The sequence below is a fragment of the Syngnathus typhle genome, linkage group LG19 (genome assembly GCF_033458585.1).
Source record: "Syngnathus typhle isolate RoL2023-S1 ecotype Sweden linkage group LG19, RoL_Styp_1.0, whole genome shotgun sequence".
NCBI classification, from domain to species: domain Eukaryota; kingdom Metazoa; phylum Chordata; class Actinopteri; order Syngnathiformes; family Syngnathidae; genus Syngnathus; species Syngnathus typhle.
In genome coordinates this window covers 3,835,401-3,846,243 of record NC_083756.1, presented here as the reverse complement: position 1 = coordinate 3,846,243, position 10,843 = coordinate 3,835,401, and the positions used below count along the sequence as shown (strand labels likewise).

The 10,843-nt window shown below is 50.0% G+C and overlaps 2 protein-coding genes across 5 annotated transcripts; both read left to right on the top strand.

Moving 5' to 3' along the window:
- The first annotated feature begins 149 nt into the window (after positions 1–149).
- Positions 150–5,107, top strand: msl2b (MSL complex subunit 2b). The gene is made up of 3 exons (XM_061265212.1): positions 150–1,231; positions 2,661–3,874; positions 3,970–5,107. The coding sequence occupies exons 1-3, from the start codon at positions 1,090–1,092 to the stop codon at positions 4,267–4,269; spliced, it is 1,656 nt and encodes a 551-aa protein (XP_061121196.1). The 5' UTR covers positions 150–1,089; the 3' UTR covers positions 4,270–5,107.
- A 749-nt stretch (positions 5,108–5,856) lies between these two features.
- On the top strand, positions 5,857–10,628 carry pdha1b (pyruvate dehydrogenase E1 subunit alpha 1b). Of its 4 annotated transcripts, none has more exons than XR_009710411.1 (13): positions 5,857–6,025; positions 6,488–6,508; positions 6,925–7,077; positions 7,366–7,431; positions 7,512–7,685; positions 7,813–7,939; positions 8,004–8,095; positions 8,267–8,359; positions 8,681–8,836; positions 9,314–9,385; positions 9,494–9,561; positions 9,720–9,850; positions 10,029–10,069. XR_009710411.1 is itself a non-coding variant. In XM_061265208.1 (13 exons), exons 1-13 carry the CDS (start codon positions 5,966–5,968, stop codon positions 10,191–10,193), a joined length of 1,296 nt encoding a protein of 431 aa, XP_061121192.1. In that variant the 5' UTR covers positions 5,857–5,965; the 3' UTR covers positions 10,194–10,628. The 4 variants fall into 4 exon arrangements, 3 of the variants coding, with proteins under 3 accessions (XP_061121192.1, XP_061121191.1, XP_061121193.1); XM_061265208.1 differs by having other exon boundaries at positions 6,925–7,017; positions 9,742–9,850; positions 10,029–10,628; XM_061265207.1 differs by having other exon boundaries at positions 9,742–9,850; positions 10,029–10,628.
- Positions 10,629–10,843: the final 215 nt, after the last annotated feature.

Below are 10,843 nucleotides of genomic sequence, written 5' to 3'. Positions count from 1 at the left end.
GGTTGGCAGGTTTTATTGATTTCCGTGACAAATTTTATAGAAGTGTAACATTTTAGAAAAAAAAAAAGATCTCTATCAACTTGTTCATTCGTGAGCGTCTCCATGACGTCAACCTACGTCATAAACGTCCTCGCGAGATTTGCACCACAGCACCCCCATGTGGACGTGTGTGGGAAAGGCGAGGGGCGGTATGAGGAATACGCCGCTGCTAGCTGTAGCATCCAACACAGAAACAAACTAAATTCGTTTTCTTCGCCGTTGACTCCACCGAGGTTTGCAGAGGATTTTATTCCGGCTCCGAGCTTCCTTTTGGACGCCGCAAGCCCACCGAGAGGAGCGAAAGAAAGAGTTGAGCCCCGCTGACAACCGTGAAGAGCCCCCGCGGCCTGCTTTTCCCGCCCACTTTCCGGCGTAGCTCTGGTGGCTAGCGCAGTCACAAGAGCCCGAGGCTTTCGCTACCCACAGCTTTCCGGTCTCAACCGAACCGGAGGAGCCGGGAAATTCTCCCTTGACGAAGCGTAAATCTATCCGAAGCCAACTGCGTGGTCGGCGGCGACCAAGCGGTGCTCCTTCTGGCCCGAGGAGACTTGGTTGGCGACACCGCGGCCTTCTGGTTTGTTGTGGGCCGCCATGAATCTCTGCGAACAATAACAAGACGCGGAATCTAACCGGTCCGGTGCCGAGCCCGCCTTACGTGACACAAGCACGGCGGCCGCCTTTAAATCCCAGACCAGCGCGCACAGCGACTATGGATGTATCGCGGGGCAGCCGCAGCAAAGCCTGTCATTTTTTTCACCGAAGCCCCCGTGTGAGATCCCCGGCAACGCGGCTCTGAAGCGTCGTCCACGCTCCGGTTTGCACACTATGCTCCACCGAATCGAACCAGGGCCTGCTGGTGAACGACTTGGCATTGAAGATGTATTCGGGATGGGACTGAGGAAGCGCGATTAAGATCCGGACTCTCTATGTTGTCTTCAAAGCCCCCAGAGTGCATTCGCCGCGTGTCGTGTTTGTGTTTCCCGGACACTGTGTTGCTGTTTTGAACGCATCGGAACCAAGCGGACCGGCTCGCCGGGTCAGGCCGCTGCAATGAACCCGGTGAACGCGACGTCGCTCTACGTGTCTGCGAGCCGATCGGTGCTGCAGTGCGACCCCCGAGACCCCCGCGCCCTGGCCGAGCTGTGCAAGCTGCTGCCTTTCTTCCGACAGTCCGTGTCCTGCTTAGTCTGCGGTGAGTACAAGACGACCATAGTTGGGCCGAACCGCGTGGAGCACGGTTTTGTGTTTGCACAATTGACTGTAACTAGTGTACTTGCGTGCTTGTCAGCTGCCATGCGAGCGCTTTCGCCGACGCCGCGTTCAAGTGCTGTCGGAAGACTAAAATATAACGAGTAAATCCAAATTCAGCGGCAGTGTAGCTACCGTATCAAAATAATTGTCTGAAACCGCTTTGTATCACGTATTGTGACGTCGTATTAGACGTACCCGTTCCGTTATTTTACATTCTTGCATTTCACTGATACGGCAGAGCCGCGGCACGTTTTGTGTTGAATCTTTATTACATCGTCGAAAAACATTCTTTTCAACCTGTTAGCACGTTAGCAACACAATCGTAAGGAAAAGTGATTCAATTGTCGTCCCGGTGCTCGGGTTTCCCGGAGGTAGCGAACGCATCTTACGGCATCACGACACACCCCCTTTGTGCTCTTGTGCAAGTGTCCTTCGGATTTCTGCGTGACTCAAGCAGAATGTTTTTTTTTTCTTTTTTTTGGCAAAATAGATTTTTTTTTATTTATTGCTGCAGGCAGTTGTTGAATGGAGGAATGATGGCACGTCTGCCTCACAATTCAGACGTTCTGGATGCAACTCCGGAGTCCCTTCGAATTATAAAAGGCTCTTAATTGGCGGTTGGTGTGAGTGTGAATGTTTGTCTCAGCATAGCCTGCAAGTGGAACAGTGAATACTTGTTTATTTTCGGGATGTTCAGACTAGGTGGGAGAAAAATGACATAGGGAGGGACCATCTGCTGGAAATGTTCTAAAAATAGTTTTTAATTTACACTTATTCTAACATTCTTTCGCACCTGTTCTCACTCTTGCTGTCGAGAAATGAGAGCTGATTTCTCTCAGATTTGGTCTTGCCTTCGCGCTATAACCCCCCGAAAAAAAAAGACCACTTATAGCGAAAGGATGGATGGAAGGATGGTTTGATCTGACTTGTCTTTCGCATCGAGCCCTCTGAGTGAATGAATGATCAATATAAGAGCGCCCCATCCAAGTTGTATCAATGGCCCGCCTTCCTTTTTCCCGCCTGCAGCTGCAGACGTTAGCGGCCTGCCAGCGTTGCTAAGGAAGCGGCGCTCAAAGAACGCTTGTCGCCGCGGAATATCAATAAACACACTCGAGGCAGCTGCGAGGAGACAGGAAGGAGGAGAAGTTGATCAATTCCAGACATGATGCTAGTGAATGATGAAAGGAAGGGTCTCATGTGCACTGTAGTGCCAAAGCACTACTTTTATATTGGAGCAAGCTTTCACCATGAGCACAACAATAGGACCATAATGAAGAATAGCTTCCAAAAAGAAAAAAGGAAACTATAAATTGGTGATTCTTATTTTTGTTTTGGGGATTAATGACAGCAACCTCAATCTTGCCCCGCAGGTAACCTGCTGCAGGACCCCATGGCGCCCACCAACTCGTCGTGTCAGCACTACGTGTGCCGCGGGTGCAAAGGTCAGCGGATGCAGCTGAAGCCGTCGTGCAGCTGGTGCAAGGACTACTCGCGCTTCCAGGAGAACCGGCAGCTGTCCCTGCTGGTGCGCTGCTACCGCAAGTTGTGCCTGTATATCACACACTCGCCGCTCGCCACTCACATCGCTGCCGCCGCCGCCGACTCGCCCGACCTCCGGGCCGTCCTCAACGAGGGCCTGCGGCTGGCAGAGAGCGAGCCCGAACCCGAGCCTGACGCCAGCGCCGAAGCGGAGGTACCGCCCGGGGAAGCACCGCATCCCGACGAGGGCGGCGACGGCGGCAGCGATGTCATCGGCCCGGCCGGCGTCAACGGGCTTCACGATTGTAACGGACTGGACGCCTCGCTGGATCCGGGCAGGGCGGTCGTCAAGCGGGAGGACTTTTGCGAGGAGATCCCGGCGGGGGGGCTGGCGAACCTTTGCGACATGGGCGCCTTCGGTGAGGAGTTGAAACACGGAGGGGGGCCGCTGCTGCTGAGTGTGGAGGAGGTTCTGCGGACTCTGGACACGGACACTGAGCCTGACGACCCCCACACGCCTATGTCGGTCAACGGGCCTTTCTGCCCCGCCCTACCTTTGGAGAGCAGCTGTCACCCCTACCGCCCTCACCCGCAGCCCCCCCCTCAGTCACCCACTGCCGTCCCTCAAGGACCCCCTCGCTGCCACCGCAAGCGTTCTCGCTCAGAAAGCGACAGCGAGAAGGTGCGGCCCCTCCCCATCGACACCCTCCTGCGGGGACCCCCTCCTGACGGCGGCCCCCGCCTGGGCACCACCCCCGTCTACGAGTTTCCTGCCGCCACGCCCCACTTCCACCTGGCGCCCGTGCCCAACGGCGGCCCCCCCAAAGTGGGCAAGGGCCCGCTAGGGTCCGGCAAGCCGCCCAAGAAGGCGGGGGATCACCACGGGGGTGCCAAGAAAGCCAAGGCAAGGGCCCCCAAAGCCCGCTCACAGCCCCGCGGGCCACCCCACCCTCATGCTCACCCACTCAGTCACCCAGCGAGCCCCTCCAAGCCGCTGTACAAGAAGCCTGTTGAGAAGAAAGGCTGCAAGTGCGGGCGCGCCACGCAGAACCCCTCGGTGCTCACCTGCAGGGGGCAGCGCTGTCCTTGCTACTCCAACCGCAAGGTGAGCAACCTTGCACGCATCATAGAATTAAAAAAATACCAAGGGATGAATAAAGTTGAATCAAAGTCTAAGTCTGTCATCGATGCGTGTTGTAGGCGTGCCAGGACTGCATCTGCCGCGGCTGCCAGAACTCATACATGGCGAACGGCGAGAAGAAGCTGGAGGCGTTCGCCGTGCCCGAAAAGGCCCTGGAGCAGACGCGTCTGACGCTGGGAATCAACCTCACCAGCATCGCCGCTGCCGCCTTGCGGGGCCCGGCCGGCGGCGCTCCTGGCACCGCCCTGCTCAACGTGGCCGCTGCCACGGGCTCGCCGGTCGCCACTGCCTTCCTGTCGGCGGCGGGCCATGATGGCCGGGCCTTTGACGACTCGCTGGAGATGCACTTTGACTGTTGACTCTCTGCCCTTTCCCCCTGAAAACCTGCCGCCCGGTCTCCCACGCATTCCCGTCGGGTCAGCCGTGGCCCTGCGGTTAAGTTACTTTCTCGTCACGCCCGTTGCCATTTGCTTCGTTGTTGTCGTCGTCGTCATCACTGAGCGATGTAATTTAAATCAATGACGTTTTTGTACATTATTTCACGTGGAAGACATTTTAGGATCTATTTTATACATTGAGTCTTTCGAACGGCAGCACACGGGAGTTGTGGTCAGGGCTTCACGCTCACAGGATGTTCTGGGTTTGAATTTGGGTTTTCTTTGTGGATGTTGCGTGTTCTCCTCCCACATGCCCAAGACATGCATGTTTGGTTAATTGAAGACTGTAAATTGTCCATAGGTGTGAATGGAAGCGGGAAGGCTTGTTTGTGTGTGCCCCGACACCGGCAGCCCAACGAGGATAAGAGAAAAGGGATTGATTGAAGTCTGACACAGGCGCACCACAGCGGGCGTATTTTTTTGGCCAGGGATGCCGGAAGGAAAAAGAAAAAAACATGACCGGAAGTAGAAAGAAAAAAAAAAGCCCTCCACCAACTTACATGCGAGTTTACCTTTCATTTGTTTTCCCCTGACAACTTGCTGCTAAAAGGACGAAGAAAAAGTTGATCTGTTTTTAAAATGTGCGTTACGAGTATTTATTGGAGATTTTCTGAGGGTGTCTGTCTTGGCGTTTTGTGTCTGGTGTCCCCCAACGCTTTTGGTTCACCCCCCTACCGCCTCCTCCACCCACCTGGGGCATTTGAATACCTGTAATATAACTGTATCATATTTCCACAAAAGAAAGAAAATCAAAACAGTTGACTGAAGTGTGACTTGAGTTTTTGGTTCACTTCTGCCAGTTATCCGCAGGTAGCAGCGCAAAGCAGATAAACGTTCAGGCAAGTGTTGACTGAAAATGACTTCTATAAATTCACATGTATGCATCTTATTTGACAAACGAGGATAAAACTGACCACATAATAATAGAAAGCAGTCACCCTTGAGGACCAATCATACCACAATGGTTGTAAATGGGCCCAAATTGAACATGAATTATTACAGTAATCCCTCATTTATCACGGATGATTGATTCTAAAAACCACCCGCGATAAGTGAAATCCGCGAAGTACAGTCACCAACAAGAAGTACTGGGGAGGCTAACGAGTTAGCGGAAATATGCTAATTCGCGATCGTGCCAACACGCGAAAACGGACTTCTAAAGGAATATAAACGAACATTTGGAGCAATACTACATCGTCCTAAAGGTTAGACACGTGTTTCCTCAATTTTGAAGTTTTATTTTGACTTTTAAATGTTTTTTTAACTTGAAAAAAAAACCGCGATGGAGTGAATCCACGATAAACGAAACGCGAAGTAGCGAGGGATCACTGTACTCCCAATTTCTAGCAGTTGAAATAATCCAAGCTACATTTTTCTACCAGGTGTGACTGCCAGTTTGATAACCCAAAGAAAAATCCTTTATCAGTTTATTGTAAATATATGTGAAGTGGGCGGAGTGTTACGCAGGCAATAAAAACTAATGCGGAACTACTTTCATTCGCACGTCATTTCTCGATCGGGGTCCTTTCAGGAACGGACAGGAGCCGTGCACCGCCGCCTCGCGGACACCGCAACTCTCCTTTAATCCTCTTAAAGAGTCCGCCTGCCGACTGCTAGGATGCAGAACCTGCTGAGCTTCCTCTCCAACGCGTTGTGTCGGATCACCGGCAGGAATTCGGTGAGTATTGCCGTCAAATAGCCGTCCCTCTCTGCCGGACGAGCTGAAGATGCTAACCGCGCTAGCTTGCGACTGCTGGTCAGGCTGAATGCTGGCTGACCTTGTCCTAGCACACTCGTAACTATTTATAATTGCCCTCTTTGGTGACTTTTGAGGTCATAGGGTGACTCCCATGTTGTGACTTCAAATGCATGCGTCACAAATCAATGATGTATTAGTAAGACCAAACACGACCAAGGTTCCAAAACCATCACTTCAATGAAACAATCTTCTAATATAATATAAAAACAATACCAGAAATAAGAAATGCCAGGAAAATAGTTTAATCCTGCTTAAAGGCGTTGTTTCTCCGACCTACTAAATGTATCACTAGTTGTTTTTTTCTCAGTGTTGTATGCTTCTCAAATCCAAATTGATGTCGTGCTTCTTCTTGTCCCTCTTCCATCTTGACTGGAACCCCAGGGAGCCCAAACTGTGTCGGAGGTAAGCCTGCTCACCACTCTTATGTTACACTCAAACTTAAATCGTTTTCTAAATTTGCCAGTTCATTGCATGTCCATATGCAAATATCTTTTGCAGTAATTGTCACTATAAGATGTACCTTTCTTGTCCTGAAATTGTCCATTTAATCCTGAAAATAAATTGAATCCAACAGAGCTAACAGGAGCAAAGTTTGCTTGGGTTAGTTTCTGTTAATGGTGAATGGAATTTTGTGACATTTCCCTCAGGAATTCGGATAAATCCTGGGAAGTGGTCTTGTTTAAATAACGTCATATCAGTGTAAATGCACAGTCCGTGCTCAAATGATCAATTGTACACAGTCTGGCTCGCTCACTCCCCGTTTTGGGCTCGAAGCTTTGTGCTGAGCACTCTGATTGGTTGGCTCCTGTGCTCCCCAGTTGCTGATCGGCCTGTCTGAGTACGTCAGTCTAACCTCACCGTCGGCGCCCGACTTGGCACAGACTCAGCGGCTGCCGCCCAAACCTCCGCCGGTAGTCGCCCTTAGAGCTAGCGCGGCGCTCTTAGCTAGCACATCATTAGCAGCCGCAGCAGTAAGGAGCGGAGATGCTGGGGTCCACGTCTACTACTTCCTTGCCTGACGCTAACTTTTTCCTTTTATAAAGACTCTTAATTAGGCTTTTTTTTTTTCAACGCATGCATTTAGATATGTAGATGCGTGAAAGGGGGCTCATGTTTGTGCTGGAGGGGTGTCAATAGCGCCCCCATGTGATTTCTAGCATGACCTGGGTTGCTTCTCTGTTCTTGCAAGCTAACATGCAGACTTAAAGGTCACTCCTCTGGTCTTGGTCTGCTAATAGTTTGTGTGTCTGTTTCTCCAGGCTGCCCGTGTCGTTGCTTCCCGCTCCTCCGCTGACTTTACACCTCAGGTGGCATTGGACATCAAGGTGAGCTGAAGAAGCGATTGATCTTCATCGGGGTACGGCATTAGAAACAGATTTTTGTACTCTTTTAATCCCACCAACAGAAATGCGATCTGCACCGCTTGGAGGAGGGCCCTCCAGTGAAGGCAACGCTAACGCGCGAGCAGGGCCTGCAGTATTACCGCACCATGCAGACGGTCAGGCGCATGGAGCTCAAGGCCGATCAGTTGTACAAGCAGAAGATCATACGGGGCTTCTGCCACCTGTATGACGGACAGGTGGGGAACAAATTAATATGAGAATGGATTGGTCAAAAAATTCCCATCAGGCAACGCTTCCTCTATTCAAAAGGAAGCAATCCAAATCTGATGCACAGTAAAAAATTCAACTTTGTTTTTTGCGCAGGAAGCGTGTGCTGCAGGCGTGGAAGCCGCCATCAACCCCAGTGACCATGTGATCACGGCGTACCGCGCACACGGCTACACGTACACCCGCGGCGTGTCTGTCAAGGAGATCCTGTGCGAGCTGACGGGTAGGACCGAGTTAGCGAGAAGCCGAGCGCTTTGCCGCCGATTCTCAGCTGTGTCGCCTCGCAGGTCGAAGAGGCGGCGTGTCCAAAGGCAAAGGCGGCTCCATGCATATGTACGCGCCGCGTTTCTACGGAGGAAACGGCATTGTGGGAGCGCAGGTGCGTCAGGCAACATGGGCCAACCTGCATGTTATGGAAAAAAAACGATTGCAACGGTTCCTAAACCTTTATTCAGGCAACACACAAACATCAGAAGAGCTCATTCTTGCTTCATGTGGCCTGGTGTCCACTGTCCTTACAGAACCACGGACTGGCGTGTTTTGTGTTCAGGTCCCACTGGGTGCCGGTATTGCTCTGGCATGTCAGTACCAAGGCAACAATCAGTTGTGTGTGACGCTGTACGGCGACGGCGCCGCCAATCAGGTAATGAAATTATGGATGATTAATCTAAATTTCCAATAAGGATTTTTAATAATGCATTGATATTCATGGTAGAAAAGCAATGGTAAAAATTGATGTCAATGGGGTTGTAATTGCGTACAGACGCCACAAGATGGCAGTCAAGGTGTTCAAATGGAGAGAATGACTTCAAGTAACTTGAAAAGCCAGTAAATTAAAACCTGGGTCATGTGAAAAAAATCGCTCTTTTTTTTTTTATCAAGAGCCAAGCTTTACTTTCATCAATTTTTTTTTTTCAATGGAAACCTGTAACTTTAAAATATTTGCTCTTCCAACACCAAACAGGGGCAACTCTTTGAGGCCTTCAACATGGCCGCCCTGTGGAAGCTTCCGTGCGTTTTCATCTGCGAGAACAACCAGTACAGCATGGGCATGTCGACGGAGCGGGCGTCGGCCAGCACCGACTACTACAAGAGAGGAGACTACATCCCGGGCATGCGAGTGAGATTGGTCACCTTGTGCCACATTCATGATGTCATTTTTACAAATGTTATGAAATGCGCTCCTTCCAGCCGGCATAAGGCGCTGACAAACTGCTCTTGGGGTTAAATATGGGTCGAGTAATGCTCGGTGTTCTGATGCGTTCTACCTTGAGGGGAAGGCTGAATATGTGCAACCGAGCCTGTTTCTTGTTGCTCTAGAAAGCTTCTGCCACCCACGACTGTGCGAGACATTAGAGTGAAACTGTTTGGTCCTGGGTCGCGGCTGCAGCGAGACGGTGCGCTGGAGCCGCCCCGCTAACGGGCCTAGACTAGAACAAGACGCCTTCATTGCGTCTTGGCAGTTACAGGTGTGAGCATGTACCCAGCTGTCTGATGCTCATGTATGATACTGCGCACACATCACGCAAATGACACGCTAGACAGGAGGTGAGTCCTCTTTTTTCTTTGGGATTTCAATTAAGTCTTTCTGGCACAGGTGGATGGGATGGACATCCTGTGCGTGAGAGAGGCGGTCAAGTTTGCAGCCGACTTCTGTCGAGCCGGAAAGGTGAGAAGGCGAGCGATGACCACGCTGGACGGTCGGGGACTGAACCCAAACGCCTTCCCTGCTTTGTTTGGTGCCATCGTGCAGTCAACATTTGCTCTTTTGTTTCAGGGTCCAATTGTGATGGAGCTGCAGACCTATCGGTACCATGGGCACAGTATGAGTGATCCTGGTGTCAGGTGAGCCTCTTCTCGCATCCACTTGCCTGTTTCTGTCGGTCAGAAAACAAATTGCAACCTGAACGTTGTGGCCACAAGGCGAGCGTGTCGCTGGTGTTTTTGTGAATCGTCTTTTTCTACAAGTCTTTGATCCATCATTCACATCTGAACCCTGATAGGCTGTGATGTCACTTCCTGCAGTTACCGCTCTCGGGAGGAGGTCCAGGAAGTGCGCAGCAAAAACGACCCCATCACTCTATTGAAAGAACAAATGCTCAGCAACAACATGGCATCCGTGGAAGAACTCAAGGTAAGGATTTGAGATTTTTGCGCTTCATTTTCAAGTACGGTGTGTTTGCGATGCTTGTATTGGACAATTAGTCACGTGTGATATTAGTTAAAGGTTGGACCAGCGCCTGTCACTTGTGTTCTGCTACCCAGAAGTAGCCTTGTCTGATAACATTGTGAATAAATGTAACACTCGTTAGGAATTGGACGTGGCCATTCGGAAGGAGGTGGAGGAGGCGGCACGGTTTGCGACGGCAGACCCTGAGCCACCGTTGGACGATATGTGCAACCACATCTTTAAAAATGACCCCCCGATGGAGGTACGTGGGACCAACCCTTGGTCTAGGCTCAAGTCTGTCAGCTAGACCGGCAGCTGGATCCACAAAGACTCTTATTACTCATCATCTGGGACTTGGACCTTTTTTTTATCATTCACTTTTTTGTATAGATGTATTTATTATTAATATATTAAAATATGAATGTGTATTCTGCTTGAGCTTGTTTTTCCAGGAGGAAATTCCATCACTAATGTCCTCAATCAAGACTCCAGTATTAAGTTTTTACAGTTGGGTTGTCAAGTCTGAGGTATTTTTTTTCCTCAAAGTTTATCCATGCTCAAACTTACCAAATAATTGCTGTAATTGAATAAGAATGATGTAAAAAAGCTATTCAAGTACTTGGAGTTGCGATTTATTTGAGTCATTGCACCAACGTAAATGAACAATGTAAACATGGAAATGTGAAAAAGCGTTTGTTGTCCATCAATTTAATGAAAACATTAAATCTTGTCCACTTCGAAATCTTTGCTTCCGTGTCATGTGATTGAACGGCTCAATTCGATTGGTCAAATAAACTCAAACTTCGCCATTGGTTCATTGAATTGGGGAAACGACCCGAATCGCTGTCAAACCAAAACACAAAAATCACGCAAGCAGTTTAAAAACCTTAACGTAGTAAAAGTTGCATTCATTTATAAAATAAATACTTTGGGAAAAAAACTTCAATTACGAGACTA